Genomic DNA, 22,786 nt, shown 5'->3' on the forward strand with positions numbered 1-22,786 from the left:
TACACAACATATTGCTCAAATTATTATTATTTTAGAACGATTAGGAGACACAAAAATCACACCCTTCCAGAACCAAAACATACAACTTTGGGCAGAAGCAATTGCGGCAACAGGACCCAGACTTACAGCTTTAGGGACAAAAAGCTTAAATCACCGGAACATTGTATTTGTAATACTATCATTTAATGTTTCTATAGTTCTTCCCATATATATAAATAATAATAAAATATAATAAAATAAAAAAATCACACACACACAACAATAACAAGTTAACAACAACAACAAACGATTTGGAATTTCCTTTTAGCTGATACTGATACCACCAATTTTATTCATTTCGTCGGTCAAATTGTGTATCCAGTAACGAACGTGGAGGGAGAGAGATGGCATCAGGCTGGGGGATCACAGGAAACAAGGGAAGGTGCTACGACCTCTGGACGGACTTCAGCGAGTGTATGTCTCGTTGCAGGCTGCCCAAAGACTGTACTCTTCTTAGGGAAGACTATTTCGAGTGCCTTCATCACTCCAAAGAGGTTTATTGATTTTCAATCTATCTCGTTTTTTTCTTTTCTTTTAGATCGTCGGTACATGTTCTTCCTCGATTTAGTTAAGATTTGCATCTACACATGGATATGCCGCCGATCTTTGGGAGGATTCATTGTTATACAAGAAAAATGGTGATATGATTGAAACCCTAGGCTTCAAATGCGGCTTAAGTATTAATCTTATTGTAGCTACCTCCACTATTCATTATTGTTTATGTTTTGTATATTCGTTTCCCCCCATCCCTCCTGCCTTTTAAGATCCTTCGCTTACAAAGCAACGAAGTTGTCAAATTTTCAATTGATAATCTGGACCCGTGTTGTTGCGGTTGTGTACTGTCTCTTTTTGTCTTTCTGTTTGCAATCCAGAAGTGAAATTTCCACATGATGGGGTTTCATACGACGGACATTCTTCTTTTGGGAAGCTTGAGTTAGCATCTGGAAGTGGTGGAGATTTTCGAAATTGGGAACTATATGATACTAGTCTCGGTCAATTTTCAGATTGCTAATAGGGTGTTAAGTATATTAGAATTTAATCTACAGGCTTGTTGTTCGATTTTGGATGCTCACCGTATTTATTTGGGAATTTTCTAAAACAATGCATCTGTCTATCTTGGACGATAAACACCATTATATGAAAGGATGACTAAACTTGTAGACCATTCATCTGGTGAAAGGTACTTCCTAATGCCATCTTGGCAGAACTTTTGGCAAAGCTTATGGATAGTGTGGGCTTGATGATGACTAATTGATACAGAGGGAGGTTCATTGATGGTTTGATCTGGTTGTCAATTACTGTATCTGTTTCTCATTGGATCAATGACTGATTCCATACTCAACATGACCTGACAGTACAAAGCAAAGAAGTGAAATTGGAGCCTTACCACAACTGAGGTGGTTACTACTTCTCAATTCCAAACGGAGAGAAATGCAGAGTATGATGCTCCAAGGAACTTCTATGTTGGGACTTTATTGAATTGGACCTTGAGGAAAGGTTTGCACCATTGAGACCTAGTGGTCAACTGGAATCAGCCTCTCTGTGTGCTTTATGCCCTCCCCAAGCCACGGTGGTAGGAGCCTTGTGCACTATGTATGCCCTTCTACTCTATTGAATGGTCCAATTTGAGATGCTCTACTACTGAAAAATCATCATATTAAACTGTTACCTTTGGGTTATTCTTCCAACAAGTAATATAGAGCATCAATGCTTCTAACTTTAGAAGTCCAAGAAAGCACTAAAGAACTAAATAAGGAAATTACCCATATGATTGAAAAGGGAATAAAGATAAGTTCTAGTTGTCAACATAGATCAAGAGGAATTGATTGGCTTGTCCAGAATGACAAGAGACATTGTTTATTTATAGAAGAGATTTGAAGATAGATAAGGTATAAAGGATAACATGCTTTTTTAGTTTATAGTTACTATAAACCTGGGCATTCCTAATAGTGACACTCCCCATTTAGTTGGTGTGTGGATGTCTCTCATGCCCAACTTGAATCCAGTAGGATGGAATGACTTGAAAAATGATCCCTTCGTGAGTGCTTCAGCTAGCTTCTTGGAGGCAACAAAGGGAACACAGCTTGTGCCTTGCTCAAGTTCCTTGTTGATAAAATCTTAGTCAATCTCTACATGTTTTGGTCTTTCATACTGGACCAGATTATGGGCTATACTAATTGCTCCCTTGTGTTCATGGTGGAGTTCCATATGGTCTTCACATATTACTGCTAGGTCAGTGAGCAACCCCTTGTGCCATATAAGTTCACCGACACACACTGCCTGGGCAAGATACTTAGCTTCACCACTAGGTTGGGAAAGCTCTGACTGATTCTTTCTACACCAAGTAAGTAGGTTCCCACAACAGGGATGTGCAATTACTTCAAGGAGAGCATGATCATTGACAGAACCAGCCCAGTCAGCATTGCTAAAGGCTACAGCTTCAGGTAATCATTCTTAGAAAATGAGATTACCTTCCCAGGTGCAGATTTTAAATACCATAAGGTATGATACACAACCTCAAGGTTAGAGATTTGTGGTTCATGTAAGAAAACCAGCTATCATCCCCTGTGGGATATGCAGATATGTGGCCAGGTGAAAGATAGATATATTAATCTTCCAACAAGATGCTGATAGCACTTCTTTCCACTGGATCTCCCCATTTTGCAGCTGAGGTGGTGATTTACTTTTATAGGTGAATCAACAGGTTTAGAGTCCAGCATACCTGTCCCACTTAGAAGATGTACATACATTGTTTGGGAAATTAAGATGCCTTTGTGGGCTGTATGATACAGTGTACTGGGGACATGCTTAACATTCAGCAGTTCCCCATATGATTGAATAAGGAAACAGAGATAAACTCCCTCAAATTAGGTATTTCTTGACATGGATACATGGGAAAATTTTTTTTGGTCTTGAAGCAGATCATCATATTTTCTTGAACATTGGCTACTATGGGTGTGGTTGGTCAACCCATATGGTTCTGAAGATGGCTACATGGCTGATGGATTTGCCTATTATTGACTTGATATTGGCTCTCAGATTGTGTTCCGCACTGACTTTAAGTGGAGGGCCTCTTGCACTCCAGCTTTTTTGTGACTGAGTAAAAGCATGCTTGATTTCTCGGTTTCTCCAGAATGCACATACAGATTCACACTGATTAGACATCAGCTTGCATGATTTCTGTGGATCAATCATTAATTTTTTAGTATTGGCAAAACCAAAACATTCAGAAAACTGGTGGTCTGCCAATCAATCAGAAAGACCCAATATTCTTATATTCTAGTATTTTTATTTTTATTTTTATTTTATTTTATTTTATTTAATCTTTGTTAGTTTTATAAATATCAATTTCTTTGTAAACACCTTCTGTCTGGCTGGAAGTTAAATTAATGAGAATTAATGTGAAATGTTTTATGAAGAAAAGACTATTGTATGATGAAAATAATAGTGCTAGGGCCCTAAGACTGTGCCACATGGAGGAGAGAGATGGAACCAACTACTTGTTGGTAGGGTATATAAGGGGGAAAAGTGTGAGGAAAGGCATAGAATATTTGGTGTGTGTTTGGGCAGCCTTTGGCTGAGGAGCAGCATATACTGTGGGGGTGATTGGCACCTTCAAAACCACATTATCTTTGTTTGTGTTTGCTCTTTTTTATTTCAGCAATTAAATATTATTAATTTTCTGTATTTGATTTGCAGGTTCTTATCAAATAGCATTAGTAAGTAAGTGGAGAATTAAAGTTTCTGCATTGCCATATTTAGAAAGACCTCAGCAAATTTGTTGAACAATTTAATAAGATTATTTTAGATAGTTTTTTAGTAAGTTTCACAATTTTTATTGGAATAATTATTGGATTGGAGCAGATACTCATATGAGTTGTAATTTTGTGCATCCAAGGAGCAAATATTGTGACATGACATACTTTGGCTAGTTGAACCAGCATGACTGGCTTTGGAGACCCAAACTCAAAAAGAACTGGTCTAAAAGGGGTTGGAAGTAGTGTATAAGTTTCTATTATTTTTAGTCTTTTATTTGTTGAGTTTGGAGGAGTTGCATAGAGTTTGAGTTTGAATGCAAAGTTCTTATTTCAGTCTTTTAGTTGGAATAGGATTCTTACCTTTTTGGTCCCCCTCCCCCCCCCCCCTGCCCCCTGCCAGTGTTCTTTTGAATACTTGCTTTTATGACCAGCATAGAACACAGATTGAGTAGTTAATTGGATGAAATTTGGGTTTTTCTGAGAGAATGTGTGATTGTGTGATTTTTTTTCTCCCATCCCTTGCAACTATCCTCTCCAGTTAATGAGCCATCCACCCACAGGTAGCCCCTGTTTCTGCCGTATCCAATCGTTGATTCATTTGCCTTTGCAAGATCTGTTGGTTGGGTATTTTCCAAGTCCCTTGTAAGATATTCTCACCACCTCTGATTTGCTTGCCTATGAGATTTGAATGGTAGACTGACCTGGGACTTACTCATATTTTCTCTTAATGTAATCATAAAACATACCCTCCGTTATGCAGAGGCAACCAACAGTATATCTTCTTGTGGCTTTCTTCATTCTTATGTGCTATTAGATAATGTTGGTTGAATAGCAAGCCAATGGAATCAAAGTCATAGCATATATTGCATTTCTGTTTGTGGTGTATGAAACTGATGCAGCAACAAACCAGTTCAATTGGTACCAGTCCAACCCCAAAGAACCAGTTCAATGGGGTTTGGTCCAACAAGAATTAAGACTTAATTTAGTATTCTATTTTTAGTTTTAGTCTTTTACTTGTTTTATTATTCCTAGTAAGAATGATGGAGACCCTGGTTAGGATTTTGATTTCAATGAGGATTTGTATTTTATTTCCTTTAAATAGCATGTATTAGGATATGACTTCAAGGTTGAATAGATTGAAGAGTTCGTTTGTTATTGAGAGATTCCCTTTCCACTGTTCTACTTCCCCTTTCTTCCCTTCCCTATTTCCTCTAATTCTCCCTCCATTACATCCCACCATTGCACACAAGGCCTGCAACAACAATGTATCCTGACCAACAACTTATTTTAATCACCCTTCTCTTTCCATTCTTATGTGCTACTAGATAATATCGGTTCTTTTTTTTTTTTTTGTCAAGAACCAACATTATCTACTACTAGATAATGTTGGTTCAATAGCAAAGCAATGAAATTCAAGGTAATACCAAATATTGCATTTATGTGGGTGGTTTATGATATGTATAAGGAGAGTGATTTGAGAGGAAAAGTGGAAAACAAAGGATGGAAGGGAATCTTCTGACTTAAAATACATGCAAGCATGGTGATGGCTTAAGCTCCCCCGCCCTTGAAAGAAGCACAACCTTGTCAAGTACTTGAGTAGCTTTGTTGTATTGGCCAAGGGGAAATGTTTTTAAATCAGACTGTATATGTTTTGCAATTATTTGAGCCTATCAGTATAGTTGCACATTTCTTATGACTTCTATGGAGTATAGGATAGATGGATTCAGTTTGAATTAAATGCTTGAAACCCCAAAAAAAAAGTTTGAATTAAATGCTAGTACATGGAATCATTTTTATTGTTGAGAATCTTTTTCTATCGGTGATTTGAATTGAATGCTAGTGCAGGGAGTCTTTTTTATTGTTGAGAACCTTTTCTACCAGTTATGATTCCTAATGAGAAAATGTGCCTGTAATTTCAGTTCCAACGTAGAAACCGGGTTTACAAAGAAGAGCAGCGTCAAATAAGAGCAGCTGCGAGGAAGGCCAAAGAAGGTGGAGACGGAGAACACGGTCATGGTCATGCATAGGATCTAATCATCAAATATCTTTTGGACTTTGTGAATAAAGAGTGGTTTACCCAGTTGCATTTTGAGGGTATTGAGTATGTTTCTGTAGACTGTATTCTGTATTCTGTTGCTTCCAGGTTGAATTAAGTTTCTTTTGGTGCATGCAAAATGGCTTAATATGAATCTGTACTTGGACTAACAATATTGATCACTGTTATACTGAGAACTTAAGGTTTTATTCTCTCATTTGTGGGATATGGTGCATGAATTCTGATACTCCTTTTTTTGGATGAGGAAGGGAGATAAAATCACTTGAACACTCTTGAACATCAATCTTGTGCATCTGAAGGATTTGACAAGATTTCAGCTTCACTGTTGCAGAGACCCAACACTCGGGTGTTTGAGATGCTCTCTCTCTCTCTCTCTCACTCTATTATGCCAACGTAATGGGAGAACCCATCCTTGAGTACCATATCATGTTTCTTATTTAGAGTGGGTTAGTATTGGCCTTTGATGTCTGGTTGAGACAAATCTAGGCTGAAAAGCACAGAATTCTTTAACTCTGTTGCAGCATGTTGTCTTTAAGCAATGTGAAAATCATCTTCTGCCCTGTTACATGCTTTTAGCAAACCCTGAGACTACAAAGGAAACGATTGGAAGCTGCGTGAGCGGCTGCTATTGACTCGACTCATGGTATGGTTCTGATGGCCCAGTAGGCAGAACCATAATTTCAGGCTTGTCGAACTGTTACAAACTGTTACCTGAAACTGAAGTGAATTCCTCTCTCTTTCATGCCTCAACTTTAGAGGAACAGTCAATTTCCCCAAATTCACCACTCTTTGATGTAATTTGCTGAATTACTTGGCTCAAATAGAACACTTCAATATGGTGTTTGCACATTCTACACTATCTGGTGTTAGGTATCGCCTTTCATAATCATGTGCGATCTGATGGTCTATATTGTTATTATTTAGTGTTCATTGCTATGTTTGAGGGGTTTTTTGTTTACCATGAGAATCAATCTTAGGTAAAAACAGTGGATAAGAATGTCTGTCATCTTGCTATTCAATACATGCTTTTGTTTTTCTAGAACAGTAGAAACAAAAAAAAAATTCTACGTTTACCATACAACATTACAACCTTTGTTGATACACAATTATTTCAAAAAATTAGAGCCAGTATTTGCGAGCGTTGCCTTTTTTTGGGAAAACCAGTAGGCAAATTGAGTACAAAGGTCAATAAGCCAATGAGCAGAAGATGGCCAGATTGTCTTGCTTTGAAGAAACATGACCTTCCTGGCTAGAGAGTGAGCAACAGCTCTCTAGGAACATGCACAAAGGAATATGAGGAACATTTATCAATCCTCCCCCACTGCCCACTGTGTTGCATGGAGTAGAGCCTAGGGCCTTGGTGAGTGTTGCCCTTAACTCTGGGGTGAGAGGCCAATGAAAACCTACATAAAAGCATCAGATATGGGTTGAATTTTTTTGTTTCATTTTGAATGGGTTGAGGGGAAGGAAAATTTCCTCTCCTTGTAAAGCATTCACTTTCCTCTCCACTATGTCTAAAACTACAGTTGCAACACTCCCTTGAAAAAGAACATTTCTCACAATACCAGAGTTATTTGTTTTGCAATTCCTTGTATGATTTCCCATTGCCTTGAGGTACTATTGCCCTGCTTCCAATCAATGAGATCGCATCACAGAAACACAAAAATTGCATCATATGGTCAAAGTGTTAGTGGAATGGTTGAGAATCTCACTTCTTAATAAAGAGGTTGTAGGTTCAATCTTTGCCAGTGGCATATGTAATATCTCCAACCCCAATTTCCCCTATAAAAAAAATAAAAAAAAGAAAAAAAAATTGCATTCTTATGGTTTCTTTCCAAACTTGATTTTAGTGAAAAAATATTTAAAATCATTAAAACCATTAGATGTATTTTGGTGTTAAAATGATACCATCTCAACTATCAACAGAGGGACATTCCAAGATAATTCTTCCAAAAAAATTGGAGGGATATTCCAAAATAATTGGCAAAAGGTATATGTAAGATTAAATTTAGCTAGCATTACATAGATTGATAAAAACATCATAAGATAATAATAATAATACAAGATGATGAAACATACCTTACGTGGGATCTATTGAAGACGAAGCACAACATAATCTTTTCTTTAGTTTCCTATAAAGAATGAACTTGAAGTTGCTTTTATGATTAACTTAATACTAGATCTTTTCTTCTAGACTCTTTTGTATTTAATGGCTCGATGGAACAATCTTTTTGAACTAACACTTTATGTGCAAATGTATATTAAGGGTTTAGAAGAGGGATCTAGCATCCTATACAAACTTATTAGATCATTTATTAAATTTTAATAATTCTTATTAGCCCACACTAGCAAGTCTATATAAGAGTTTTAATAATCATATATTACCCATAACAGACTAATAAGACCAAATCAGAGCGTAACACAATCAATGAATCCTATTTTTTTGTGAATATTTTATTAATATTCTAAAAGTATATGCACACCAAAATTATGTCAAATTGATAATTGATTTTTTTTAATTAGAAGCAATAATTATGAAAATGGTCTTAATTGTATAATTTTATATTTTATAATACAAAATTATGAATGAAAGAAAAAGAGGAAACTTAATAAAGAAAATGAGTAAATTTATAATTTTAAATTACAAAGGATAACATTATGAAATCACAAGACAGAAAGATAATAATTTATTAAGAAAAATAAAATAATATAGAAATTATGAAATTATTTAATCATTACTTTGAATTGAATTTGTTAATGGAACAGTAAGTAGTCGTTGCTAACTTCTGACCCCAAAAAAAAAAAAAAGTCTGCGCTTACTTGGTGTAGTTTTGAGCTACATGTATTTTCCCTAATTAGTTTAACGTGTTCTTCAAATTTTATCTTATTTTTCTAAATTTTAATGAGATTGATTTATTAAAGATGTGTACACGCTGATGTGTCACACACGCAAGACGAGATGAGGTTCGATTGTGGGGCCCGATACAAACTAAGTGGAAGTTGCCACGCGTCTTCTTAGATAGAGCTGTTCAACTACACCGAAACCCCATGTACGCGCAAGGTGGGGACATACCCAAACTAGACTGTATCTTAACCATTGATTCAGATCATCTGGGCCCACGCACCGACTTTCTTTCATTGGATTTCGTTCACGTTCTGCCCTTCTTTTGGTCCAATTGAAAAATGAAGTTGTGAGGAAAATCGCGAAGGAGACTCACGCCTTTAAATGTAGTTTGCAAAAAGCAAATCCATTCACACAAAACGAGAAGCGAACAGAAAAACCCTCACACACAGAGAGCGAGCGAGCGAGACAGAGAGAAGAAGAAGAAGAAGAAGAAGAAGAAGAAGATGATTGAAGGAAGAGGAGCGGCGCCACCGCATGGAGTGCTACTAGCAGTGGTGGTCGGAATAGTGGTGATAGTGCCAATGCTGATCGGAGAGCAGGGAGAAGCCATTACTGGAGCGATCGCAGACCTTCTCACTCCTTTAGGTCTTCTTCTCGTTCCCATCGTTCTCCTGCTTGTCATACAGTTTCTATCTTCAGATCGAGGATCAGTTGTATCAAGCATATTCTCCACTGGCGAGCCTGAGTCCATTCATCGCCTAAGCGGATCTCCGGTCGGTGTGGCTCTATTCCTCATTCTACTCATCTTCCTCCTCTACAACCGCGTCTCCTTATTCGGATCCGACGATGATTCCGGTGAGTAAACTAGAGCACAGAGATATGTAGAATATATATCTTGTTTCCTTTACAAGAACCAAGGATCGAACGAACTCGTTTGTGTTTGAACTTTGAACTTCGAACTTCGATCTCAGTTTTCACTTTTCCAACTCTTGCTTATAATTACGAAAGTAGCCCGGAGGTAGGTAGTGCGGTATTCTGTAGCACTGTAGTTAACCTAGCCGGATTTAGCATGTGGTATTCTTTTCTGTTCTGGTCAATATGAATTAGAAAAGCTGAGTGCTGAGTGAGATTGTAATAATTGAAAAGGTCTCCTTTTTTTCTTTGTTCATTCCCTCAACTTGATTCACATTGAATATAAAACAGAATGACGAATCGGTTGTCGGTGGCCAAGCTTTTTCTATACATTTTCTCTCTCTTTCTTTTCGAGTTTAAAATTTTAAATTGCAATAGAAAACGATAAAATAAAGGCACTAAGGAAGGTCGTAGGGAAGGGCTTCAAATTTCAAACAGTTACAGGCTTACAGCTACGCTCTGCTGGATTCCATAGATGTGAAACAGAGATTACAGTCTCTCAGTTTATTTACTTTTTGGTTTTTGGTTTCTTCTTTTTCAAAAGATTCTCCCCCTGACGATGCCCTCTGCCCAGTAACACAGGGACAGTTCTTGTTTCACTGTGGAAACATGGCATGGTTTTTAGGATGTAGGAATTGAAAAATCCAGTTTTTGTTTTGAAATCCTTGATTCATTGGAAAATGATTCTCCTCACTGAACTTATGAAATACAAGCAGCATGATTCAGGAAGTTTAAGATTTCTTTGGGTAAGGAAAATTTAGGGTTTAAATCGATCTAAAATCTCTCAGGATCTGCGAGAAATCTGTAACCCAAATATGTCGTATCTTTATATTTACTAATTAGGAAGGTTAGAAAAGTAAAGAGTAGTAATTATTACTAAAAAGGAAAAGAGAGAGACTTTCATATCATAAATCAAATTTTAATTATAACAGAAAAATAGGGAACAGAAAAATAGGGAAAACAACAGAGCTACGGAATCAGGATGTCTTGGGTTTTTATTGAATGTCTGTTTATCAAAAAAAGGTTTTTAATGAATGTCTGTTTATCCAAAAAAAAAAAGGCTTCCGTTTACAAAAGTAATCACTTATTGTTTAATAGCACTAGCTAAAATTGAATTTACATTTACAACATTTGGAAATTTTTACTCTCAAAATTGACTATACAACTATTGGGAGTGAAAGTGCTTAAAGGATATGAAAAATTAATGACTTTTTCTTTTTGGACAAAATAATAAAATTTTCTCTTCTAATTTTTTGGGTTAAAAATATCCAAAAAGATGAAAATTTACTATTTTTGTTAGTTTGTAAACCTAGACTCAGGGTAGTCAATTTGGTTAAAAAACGTTAAATATTATAAAAAGAAACCGTTTAAACCTAGTTAATCATGTAACTTTTCCAAATTTTTACGGTTATTTTTTACAAGAAAATTGACCAACCATTTATTTTCCTTTGGATCAGTGACATGTGTCTTTGGTAAATACCGTTAAAGGTTAAGATTAAGTTTACCAATTACCGATTACCATTTACCGTAAACCATAACCGTAAAGATATTAACCCTTTTAAAGTTTAAACCCTAAACTTATGGAGAGTCATGCTCCCCTGAAGAACCAGAGGACAAGAGTCACAAAGATAGAGAACACGCAGTGTTGGGAGCATAGAGAGTGATATTATATAATGCTTGAGGTAAGTAACTAATCAAATGTTATAGATCTAATTAATTATTAACTACCCTTTCTTATTCGTTTGAAAATGTGGACATGGACTGTAGTCAAGTAAACGAAGTAGACATAGTCGAAGGGGCAATGGAATAGACAGAAATCTAGTGAATGAATTGGAAGTCTTGAGAGAAGAATTCCCTCTCCCTTGGTTGACAAGCAAAGACAGAAAATAATGGATAGATTTAATGATTGCTCTTTATGGGTTTGTAGATCATGGCAATGTTGCTGAGCTCAAGCATCCAGCAGCTTTAGCAATTGCATATCAGCATATGTGGCTCTTCCACCATCACATATCTAGACTTTAAAAAAGCAAGAACTGTTCCCATATAAAAACCCATTACAAGTGACAAAACAAGAAGAAGAGGGCAACAGAGAACAAGACAATACCGAACAAACCGTCGTATACCGAACCGGCCGTTTTCCATACCGATTTTATACCGTTTCATACCGACCGTTTAAAATCCGTTTTCACACACCCTAGTTTGAAACCTAGACCGAAATGGTAAGTTAAATATTGTAAAAAGAAAACTTAAAAGCAGATAATCATGTAATTTTTCTAATTTTATCATGTTTATTTTTTACAAGAAAATTGACCAACCATTTAATTTCCTTTGGATCAGTGACATGTGTTTTTGAGTCACATCAAAGGTTAAGATTAAGTTTAAATAAAAAATGATCAAATTAATATCAAAAAAAATCTTTTGATAAAAAAAAATTTTTTATTTTTTTTACAAAACAGTTAAATAACCCTTATTACAAACTATTTATTATATGGTTCCATTCATATGACTGTTGTTCCTGTATTGCCGCTTCCGCTAAGAGTTAAGCCTTTAGTAGAACTTCCTGTTCGTCAGATGTATCAATTGGAATTGCTTGTGTCTTGGTTGCTAAGAATAGAAGATCATTGATTATTTCATACGGCCGGGTCGGAGGGGCCAAGGAGGGAAATAGACCTGATACTATAGTCTGCTATGTCATAGCGTTTCAGGTTCCATAGCCCTACGGTGTTCGGACACAGGACCACAACAAATAGTCTGGTGCCCCCCCCTTTTTGAAGACAGGGAAACACTTTTGAAACAAGGAAAAAACTTTTTCAAAAACTTCCACGTTTTGTGGTCAGGAAACCATGGTCTGTGCTCCCCCGACGGGGAGAAGATCCGGATTTCAATACCTAGACGCAGGAAACATTTAATTATATGCAAGGAGTCTTTTTTTCTTCTTCTTTCTTTTCTGTTCTGGAGTTTGAAAAGATCAATTCGAAAATCTAATTTCTGCTAATTTGGATTCTAGATCAGAATTGGCTAAAGCCAATCCTTACTATTAGTTGATCAAGACTGGACCAATCTTGTAACATAACTAGGGTTTAAGGTTTATTTGTCATATCCACTGAAGATTAAGAAAGTTAGGGCTAAAGAAGGCAAATTCGGTATAAATGACTTCCATACAACCAGAGTTTGAAGAGACAATTTTGTAAGAGTCTCATCCCAATAACTTTTGTTGAAATACTTTTTGTATGGATGCTTTCTATAGAGTGGAATGCTGAATTAGTATGTGACAGATTACCAAAAAAAAAAAAAAAATAGTATGTGACATTATATTTTGTATCCCTAATGGCTTTGATATAGGTGTGGTAGCTCCATATGGTTTTAATAGGGGAGGTGCATCTACAAAAACTTTCATAATTGCACATAGGGGATAGGTGACGCTTTGGTCCACCACTTACATTAAACTGGATAGCTAATTAGCACCTGTTAGATCCCCATCAATAATCAAGGGCCAAATAACGAGTCTCATCTCAATCATGAGCCCCACAGGGATCATGATTTTGATTTGCTCGATCAATTAAGGTAGCCCAAAAGCTAAACATTCAACTGTTTTCATATTGAAGTGGGCAAGTACTTTCAATATGAATCGACATAAAGTGATGTCGACAAAGTTTGACTAGCAAATAGGATTGTACAGAAGAAAGTTTTTTCCCCCACTTTCCTAGGGATGATAACAGGAACTTCATATTCACCCTTTTTTCTTTTCTTTCCTACTTTGTCCAGTAAGTTGATCCATTCATTATTATGTGCAACCTTCTCAATTCAACATATGGACCAACCAAAATGAGGAAACCAACGCCTTAACAGTAGTTCCATTCAGAAAGAAGCCTCATCTACGAGCCTCACTGAATGTATGGGATTGAATCCAACATTTAGTTTGAAAGTATACCACTAAGCCAAGAGCCCAAGACTGCTAAAATCAAGCATATCAACTGACATGGATCCATCCTATACTTGCAGGGTCCTTTCATAAAGGCCAGACTGACCACTTTGTTTAAGAGTCAATCTGTGATAAGGAGACTACTTTGTTTATACTAGAAAGGGATGACTGATTTGAAGGCACTTTCAGGATACCATCTTCTTAAATATCTAAGGTTCCTATAAAAGGTCATGCATTCAAATCTCCTTGGGGCACAAAAGGAAGAAGAAGAAGAAGAAGAAGAAGAAATCCTTGGTTCAAGTCTAAAAGTGTCACCTCTCCCCTAAACTGCACAAGAACAAAAGCCAGGAACAAAACTTACCAATCTATGGACCATGAGTGTAACATTGTGTTGCCAAATTTGCAACCCAAGAAAAGCAAAATAAGCTCTACAAATTCCAGTTCCCTAACCAGATAAAATTTTCATTCCTTTAGAATGTACCAACATCAGTTTCATTCGAAGTGCTAAGGCTATGAGACAGTGTTTACATATCCAAGAATACACTAGTGCCGTACTTATGTTCGCGGACGTCCTGTCCTTTCTTTCCCCTATATCAAGGACGACAACCCTTGAACCATTGATCATGAAAGCATGTCCGGTGGGAACACAATGGCACCTCAATCATAAACCACCTGACACTGTTGTCCTTGCTATCAGAGTCCAGTTGAGTATGTAGATGCTCAGTCATGTCACAAAAGGTTCAGTAGTCTAACTAACCCTGCAAGAACCCCCAATGTGCAGATATATCAGCTTCATTCATCACTCACAAAAATTTCTTGATGAGCTAAAGGAATACAAAGAGAATAATGAACGGTGGGTGGAGGACCAGCCAATAGAATGATCCATAAAATTAATAACTAGTTAATTCTTAATACAAATGGATCCAGGAACATATCATCATTTACCTATTGATCACATCATTAAGAGACTTTATCTTTCCGTATAAACATGGAAAGATGAGAAGGGAACCAAATAACCTAACCCAAACACTAAACACTGATTAGCTAAACTAAAATCATCACTATCTGTGCCATTAAAATATAAGAAAATAATTTTTTTGTGACTTCATTCTTTCCTTCAAATTGTTCTGACAGAGTATTCCCATAGCAGGATTTGGGGAATTAAGCGAGTAAATAATGGCTATTTCAAGGCAGAGGAACAGTTGCCAAGTTGAGATGTTCATAAGATTCAAAGTTAATAGCAATTGTGCAAATTATAACTTGATTGGTGAATAAGCACCAAGACACGATTCAACATTAGTTCATTCAATTTATAAGATCGTTGTGGAATAGAAAAGCTTTAAAGCAAGCATTTAGCAGCAGGCTAAGATGAATCAGGCCCATGGATTCAACAGATTTTGCTTCAGGCCAGACCATGCTCCATGGGTCTCATTGTCTGGGTGTTAGCTAGTCTTTATATTTTTAATTTTATTGTGGGGGGGGGGGGGGGGAGATTATTGTAGTTTTATTTCAGAGTTCTAAATTAGACTGCAATTAAATTGTAAGTTGTCTTTCCTTTAAATTCTTATTACACAAAAGCTCCCAATACAAGGGACATTGACTTTAACCCAACAATTATGATGACTGAAAGAAGCTTGGCTTTGCCATGGCTGATTTGAAGCCCCTGTGCTCAGTAAGAAGTTGATTAAGGCCATAGGTGAAAGGGCTTGGTTATATGCGCCCTTTTCCTTACACTTTTCATCTATAGATTGAGTTGCTCTAGCTAGGTGCCAACAACACCTGTCTCATCTGCTAGTGTTCAAAAGATGGAAGAATGATATTTATGGAAGCAAGGGGAAAATGTGCTGGCTCCTGACATGTAGTGTGTGCATTTACGTTCTGAGCATCTGAACTCATTTTCAATCCTTTTTCATTCTTAGTTTCTATTTTTCAACACTGTAAAAGGATATGATCAGGAAGGTATGAGGTATCGAGCCAATCCTTCCACTATAGCTGCTGTTTGAATCCCCTGAATAAGCATCCCATCAATTCCACTAATAGGAAATGAAATTAGACTTTTTCATCCATCCTTGTGGCACCATCAATTGGACCTCTATTGCAGCAGATTATAAACCCAATTAGCCAACAGACTGGTTTGGTATTTCGAGAATGAAGTCCCTCCACTGGATCCTCCTTCGGGATCAATTTCAGCAACATCAATGATTAGATCTGCCTATAGTCTTTAGGTTACTAGTTTCTTTCGTGTGTTGTTGAACTTGTAACCTGTGATATGTCCATCATATGACTACAATAATCTAGCGGTTTTCTATTGTAACCAAGAACTACAACTGTTTAGGAATAAATGCCCTGACCAAGAGAGAAAAGCTAAGCAAACAATCACACAATATGAGAGATTTAACTTGGTTGGGCACAAAGGAATGCATCCAAACAAGAGAAAGTGGAAATTACTTAGTAAACCAGAAGAAGAAAAAACTCCCTACGCCACTCGCCACCTCAGACTGTAATCCCTTTGCTTCTGTTAAGGGGATGTTGTTATGTGCCTAATGGGGCCCAAATTGGAGTATGGGCATTAGATTGGGCCACCGTAGTATAGGATAGCTTAAAGGGCTTGACTCAACTCGTTCCATCAGCTTAAAAGCTTCTGGCTCACTGGTCAAATACCTAAAATTTGGTATCAAATATTTCATTACTCTTAAGGGTTTGAATCTTGAAATGGGCTACCTAGGAAAGGGGTACCCAGAGTAGAACAAAAGGTGCCAAGAAAGGACTACCTATGGCCCCTAAAAAAAAAATTTAAGTGAGAAGAGTGCAACCACTTGGAGAGGCCTACCTACCACCAGAGAGTGACTTTCCTCCACTGATTTTTAAAAGAAAACTCTGAGGTCAGCCATTACCCACAGTAACCATATTTTCTAGTTAAGTTTCTACCAGGTTAAATACCCCCTACTTCTTAACAATTCCTATTTTGAATCAGAAAGTAGCTAATCCTTTGATCTCTTCACTTCTATTTCCTTAAGGACAAGCGGAATTTCCTGCTGCAGCTGTATTTTGATCTCAAATTTCTGAGATCTTTCACCAGCAGAATAATCTCATCTAGTAGGTCATGCACCTGAATCTACCAAATCAATTATCAGATCGTTATCAAAATCCCCCTATGTATCTCTACAATGAAATATCTCCAGTTGTAGTTCTCTGTTAGATATCTATTGAAGCCTCTAATCTGGAGATCATCCTCTTAGGTTCTATTCTAGAATCTGAGGAATCATGTTTACTATTATTATTATTAGGAGGGAAAAAGCTCCTTGGTCTCACACCCCTAAGCCTAGAAAAACGGTTGGTCCCATTTCCCACATGTTGGACACCTTGGTATGTGCTCCATTAGCCACTGCGCAATCACAGGGGCGGTGTGACCAAACTCTTTTTGGTGGTGCCAGTAACCCCCTACAGCAACATTGCCGCCTCTCAGCCACAGCCTGCCCAAAACACTCATAAACAACCAATACCTCTCCTCACCCCCCCCCCCCTCTTTTTATGACCAACCAACCAGCAGTTGGCCATGGAAACCCTCACTCTCCCCTCCACATGTCATGCTCTCAAGGGCCTGCCCTACGTAGTGTGACAAGCCTGATCTTATTTTGGTTATGGCTAGGTGTTTGGTTCTCTAAATCTATTTTAACTTAGATTATGAAAAGAGTAGTGATTCAGGATGTTTATAAGGAAGGAGACCTGCAAATAATTGGGCCCACTAAATTATTTTTATATGAAGCCAAGTATTTCTAGTTTATTTCAGGACTGTCAAGGAGTACAAGCCTGAAAGGTTTTAAATAGGAAGGCAGCAATTACAGGCCCAGAATCTTGTGGCATCAACATAAGCTTTTGACCATTATGCACAAGCAAAAACCAGTGGCAAATTTGCCAGGGAAGAGACATCAATATGTATGGATCCGAGTTCAGGAAAATACAAAAAATATTGGTTAATAAGACATCATAAGAAAATAATAATGAAGGTGGAAAAAACTCAATTTGGAAATAATACTCACATAGAAAACACAGGTCATTACTCAAAATATCATCATTTAGTAAGCTGTAGAAACAGTATTTCCATCTCTTATTGATGTACTCAAGCCTTATTAGTACTTCATCCTTTCAACCATGTTAGATACAATAGATAGAAGTAAAGACAACAAAATACTAACAAGGGATGAGGACATCAAGGAGATACAGAAAAACTATTTTTACAACTTACAAATGAAGACACTTCAAGTAAGTGTCCTGGAAGCTTGCAATCCAACTAAGATACCACGATATAGATGTATATGGAAAAAATTTGTAAGTTCAAAGTAAACAAAACATCAAGGAGGACGACAGTCAGAAAGGCACCTGGTCCAATTCTAATAAAAATGTGGAAAAGATTAGGAACTTGTGGTTTATCTTGCCTTACTAGGTAACTTAGTAAGATTATTAAAACAAGAAAATTTTCAGATAGTGGAGTAAAAGCATTGTGGTTCCAATTCATAGAATTAATTTAAAGCCATAAGACTTATAAATCATACAATGAAATTATGATAAAGAGAGTTTTTTGAAACACTCCAAAGACAAGAAACTAGTATTGCAGATGACAAGTTTAGTTTTATGCCAAGAAGATCACCAACGAAGGCTATATATTTAATTAAGAGGCTCATGGAAAGATTTAATTAGTATAAGACGTATTTCAACATGGTCTTCATTGAAGAGTACAAAATTTATGACAATGTCCCTAGAGAGTTAATATGACAAGTATTAGAGAAGAGAAGTGTTTCCAGCACATACGTGGACAAACAAATACATATAATGGTGTGGTGGCTAGTTGTAGGGGGACAAGACAACAAATCCCACTTATAATTTCAGGGATCAGCTTCAAACCCGTAATTTTTGTGTGACACAAAAGCTTATGACAAAGTTCCTAGCGAGTTACTTTGACATGTATTAGCGAAGAGAAGAGTTACAAATAAATAAGTGAACAATAGATTAAAAGATATGGTGACTGCTGTAAGATCAACAGGGTGAGAAGGTAATGAAGTTCCACTTACAATAGGTTTGCATCAAAAATCAAATTTAAGCCCACCTTTTCTTTGTACAAATCAAGAATGAGTTAACTCACGAAATTCAAGATCAGATCGCTTGGTGAGTGCTTTTTTCTAATTACATTTCTTTGGTGCATGAAACAAGAGTAGGCTTTCTCCTAATTACATTTCTTTGGTGGATGAAACAAGATTAGGGACAAATGCGAAGTTGGAATTGTGGAATCAACCTTAAAATCAAAAGGTTTTACATATAACTAGAACAAAAACAGAGCTTATGTTCTGTAGCTTTAGTAACAGTAAGATGAATAATTAAGAGGTGAAAATTTAGAAAAGAGAGAAATCACAAAATGATTATTTAAGTATATGGAATCAATAAAAAATAAAGAAGCACAAAATAGATGATGATATTACACAAAGAATTCAAATGAAATAAAGCAAAAAAAGTGCGTGCGGAGTTTTCTGTGATTGAAGTACTCCTTTAGTATTATCAGCAATGATGTATGGATCTGAATATTAGAGTGACTATTTAAGTGTATCGGCTCAACAAAAAATAACGAAGCAGAATAGATGATGATATTACACACAATTCAAATAAAATCAAGTAAACAAAGTGTGCGTAGAGTGTTTGTCTGATCGACGTACTCCTTCAAAACTTAACAAACATTTATAAAACAACCATATGACCAGCAATGATGTATGGAGCTGAATATTTGGAAGTACGGGAACAGCATACAGATAAACTCAGTGTCGCCGAATAGAGGATGGTGCGGTTAATGTGTGATAGAACTAAAGGGGATAAAATCAGGAACAATCTGGCTAAGGAGTATATTAGATTTGATACAGAGTAACTTTGATACATGATAATAAAATAATAATAATAATAATAATAATAAAATTAAAAAAAGAAAAGAAAAGAAAAGTGAGAGTGGCACAAGCATGTACAACGAAGACCTTAGAAACTCCAAAACAGAAGTGTGATTTACTAAAATTTAAGAAGCCAAGAGCCAGGGGAAGATGCAAAATGTCTCTAGAGTGGTAAGGAAAGAAATGCATAGCTTAGGACACGTAAAAGTATTGCATTGATGCAGCTCTTTGGAGGGTAAGGATCCATGAAGCCAACCCATGTAATTGGGACAAGACTGAGATCAATTGAGTTGAATATTTCACATATGGGATACAGAGAAGAAAACAATATAAAATTCCAAAACTACCTTTGTCCATGGATTTTCATAGTATGCCTAAAGCAGCAAAAGAGTGGTAATAACAAAATAACATGATACTATGATATATAATTAGTAACAAGATTACAGCTCTAACCTTCACGCCATTGCTCTTAGCCTATCACAGTGAGGTGTTGGATAATTCCTGTTCCAATTCCTCCGTTGAAGCTCCACATGACAATAGCGTCCCAGTGTATTCTTGTATTCCCTCACCACAAGACCCTCAAGCTTAGCACGAGAAGGACTTCCAAGTGGGTATTGTTGATCAAAGTCCGAAGATTTAACAAAATATTCTACCCCATGATCCTCAGTGACCTTGGGAATATAGTAAGAATATGTTTTCTGCAAAGAATAAGTAGGCTCTGAGAAAGGAAGATAGGCAAGCAAAAAGATCACCAAGAATGGTATGATTTGAAGAAGAACCACAAGATTAGGCCCTCCTCCATTACTATTTTCCCTCTGTTGACTGGCCGGTCCTCTGGTCCTATAAACACGTGCCGTCCGGAACATGTCTGCCTGGCCAAAGAAAGACCTGAATATTTCATCAGGGTCAAAATCATCATCAAAGAAATCATTCGCAGTTCTCCTCCTCCTCGTCCTCCTGACATTCTGTTGCTGATTGTATTCGAAATCTTCAACAAGACCTGTTCGATCGTACTCCCTCCTTGAATCTTCATCACTCAAGCATTTGAAAGCCTTGCAAACTTTTTTAAATGCCTCCTCAGAACCTGGAGCCTTGTTCTTGTCAGGATGAACCTTGAGAGATAATTTCTTATAAGCTTTCCTAATCTCCTCAACCGAACAGGTCTTTTCCACCCCAAGAATTGTATAGTAATCCTTGTTTTTCTTCACTTCTCGGATCATCTTAACATTCTCTTCGGTATAATTCTTCTCTCCATTAGACAACTCAGGAGATTTAGCCGGAATACGCTGTTTCAGATTTTGACCTACGGGTTTTTGCCCAGTGGAAGAAGTAAATTCCGCGGATTCTAAGTTGTCGCAGGAAGCAATTAGATCATCAACCTGCAAGTTATGGTTAAGGCGTTGTGCAATTCTGATGAATTTCAGAGCACGTTGCTTATCGCCAGAAGCAATAGCAGTTTTAGCGATTCCGATGCATTTCTCTGCGTCATCCTTATTGCCATCCATGATTGATCCCAATTACTCCCAAAAAGAATCTCCTTAGCTAGAGATTAGCTATTAAATCGAACAATCCCTTCACCTATGAACGCCAATCAGAAGAAATAAAAGCCAAGAAGTTGAAATTAAATTCAAGAAGTATTAGAAATCCCAAAATTTGACCTATAAACCCTCATATCAATCAAACAATCAGAAACTTCAAATTTAAGGCCCACGCGACTCCCAGAAAGGCAATTCAAGATCTCAGCAAACGCTAACAGGTCTGCAACCTTACCTTACCATCAACAAGAATGATGATCCACAACCAAAACGCGGATTCAAGGCTAGCTTCCTCTGCTGATCCACCAATGTCGTAAACGATCCTTCATCAATTCAATCATTCCCAAACCCTAATTCATACCCACAGACTACTTGAGATGTAAGCGAAGCTTAGATTCGATCGTGCATAGCTTCATTTTTCCAGAACTCAATAAATGGATTGGAAGCTAAGCAGAAACACAAAGCTCCCCTACGGGACAACGAAGACTTGCCACGCGTTTTATGAAATTCAGAATTTCTTTTGGTCTCCTGGTGGAAAATTTAATTAAAACAGTAGATTCTCCGTTGGCTGATCTTGACCGTCCAGAAATGGAATATGAGAATGGTTATCTTCCTACACGGATTATGGATTTAGAGTCTGACACACCGCATTGTGGGAGATTTTTACGCCTATGTTCTTGACTTCTTGTTTCCCGGTTCGGGTTCTTGTTTTCCGGTTCGGGTAAACAAGTTTAACCCAAAAAAAAAAACTTGTTAAGTGTTTTGGTTATTTAAGTAAAATTATATACTAATCTAGCTAGCAACAAGTACAGTTCAAAAATTTTAAAAGAGTAATTACCAAGATTGAATTGAGTAAGATTTAATTTAAAATAAATTTATTTATTATTGTTGTTTTATTTTAAGAAACAGAGGAAAATTAAATTAACAACTAATGTAAAAAATTGCAAAAAAAAAAAAAAAAAGACAATTAATTTGAAAACTTTAACCGATTTTAGATTTATACTATGAAATAAGAGATGATTTTTCTTAAGTATGCTCTGTCTTTACATAAGTATTGTCATTTAGCAAAGCTTGGCACACTTAGTTTACTTAAGTATAGAGCATCATCATACAGACTCATACACAATTAGAAGTATCAAGTAGAAGGCATATAATTATTAAATTAATAAAAATAAGTAATGGTTCATCTACATATGACTCACTAATTACTCATTATAACAAGACTTATAAAACAAATAATAATAACATTAGAAACTCTTGTAGGGACAACTATTGTTCATGAACAACACTTTGTCGAAGGCTTCAGTTTCATTAAAAAAACATTGTTGAACTACTAGACGAACAAGGATGAAGACTAATTTGTGGTCTTCTTTTTCCTCTAAGAGTGTGAATAATACGAAAGCTAAAATATCCTTCCAAACCCCCCCACAGTTCCTTTTTATAAGCTTTCATTCTCTCTCTTTCTCCAATATTTTTTAATATATTACTCTTCAATTTCCTTTGTGATTTCATTAAAAGTAAATAAATAAATAAAATCAACCAATTCTACCTTGATTGATTCCCAACTAGTAAAATAAGAGATTATAAAAAAAAATGAAATTAAGTGGATTGATTAGAGAAAACCCAAAAAAAAAAAAAAAGAATAGAAGAAGAAGAAGTGAGGAAGAAGAAAAAACAGGCAAGGGAAAGAAATAGGCAACTGGAGAAATGAGGAAGAGAGAAAAGTAGGAGAATCTAGCTTTTAGAGAAGAAATAAGAAAGTCAAAACTTATCAGGTAGTTCACTCTATCCA

The 22,786-nt window shown here is 36.5% G+C and overlaps 3 protein-coding genes across 4 annotated transcripts; 2 read left to right on the top strand and 1 right to left on the bottom strand.

The window, feature by feature from the left end:
* Positions 1 to 280: 280 nt before the first annotated feature.
* On the top strand, positions 281 to 6,005 carry LOC149010746 (NADH dehydrogenase [ubiquinone] iron-sulfur protein 5-B-like). Its single transcript, XM_089160444.1, has 2 exons — positions 281 to 533; positions 5,717 to 6,005. The coding sequence occupies exons 1-2, from the start codon at positions 384 to 386 to the stop codon at positions 5,822 to 5,824; spliced, it is 258 nt and encodes an 85-aa protein (XP_089016570.1). The 5' UTR covers positions 281 to 383; the 3' UTR covers positions 5,825 to 6,005.
* A 3,081-nt stretch (positions 6,006 to 9,086) lies between these two features.
* Positions 9,087 to 10,139, top strand: LOC149010747 (uncharacterized). Its single transcript, XM_089160443.1, has one exon. The coding sequence runs from the start codon at positions 9,202 to 9,204 to the stop codon at positions 9,559 to 9,561; it is 360 nt and encodes a 119-aa protein (XP_089016569.1). The 5' UTR covers positions 9,087 to 9,201; the 3' UTR covers positions 9,562 to 10,139.
* A 2,390-nt stretch (positions 10,140 to 12,529) lies between these two features.
* Positions 12,530 to 21,488, bottom strand: LOC149010748 (DnaJ heat shock amino-terminal domain protein (DUF1977)). 2 transcript variants are annotated; one of them, XM_089161956.1, is made up of 3 exons: positions 21,235 to 21,488; positions 19,913 to 21,037; positions 12,530 to 14,290 (listed from the first exon to the last, which is right to left on the bottom strand). In XM_089161956.1, the coding sequence occupies exon 2, from the start codon at positions 20,962 to 20,964 to the stop codon at positions 19,915 to 19,917; it is 1,050 nt and encodes a 349-aa protein (XP_089018082.1). In that variant the 5' UTR covers positions 20,965 to 21,037; positions 21,235 to 21,488; the 3' UTR covers positions 12,530 to 14,290; positions 19,913 to 19,914. The 2 variants fall into 2 exon arrangements, with proteins under 2 accessions (XP_089018082.1, XP_089018081.1); XM_089161955.1 differs by having other exon boundaries at positions 21,230 to 21,488.
* Between the last annotated feature and the right edge of the window lie 1,298 nt (positions 21,489 to 22,786).

The sequence above is a fragment of the Hakea prostrata genome, chromosome 7 (genome assembly GCF_041222555.1).
Source record: "Hakea prostrata isolate BN-2017 chromosome 7, UWA_Hpros_2, whole genome shotgun sequence".
NCBI lineage: Eukaryota > Viridiplantae > Streptophyta > Magnoliopsida > Proteales > Proteaceae > Hakea > Hakea prostrata.

Excerpts from the sequence above, each read along its gene's own strand:
- LOC149010746 (XM_089160444.1), top strand. The coding sequence starts at position 384 with ATGGCATCAGGCTGGGGGATCACAGGAAACAAGGGAAGGTGCTACGAC. Across the intron at positions 534-5,716 it reads GCCTTCATCACTCCAAAGAG|TTCCAACGTAGAAACCGGGT; the intron begins GTTTATTGATTT and ends CTGTAATTTCAG.
- LOC149010748 (XM_089161956.1), bottom strand. The coding sequence starts at position 20,964 with ATGGATGGCAATAAGGATGACGCAGAGAAATGCATCGGAATCGCTAAA.
- LOC149010747 (XM_089160443.1), top strand. The coding sequence starts at position 9,202 with ATGATTGAAGGAAGAGGAGCGGCGCCACCGCATGGAGTGCTACTAGCA.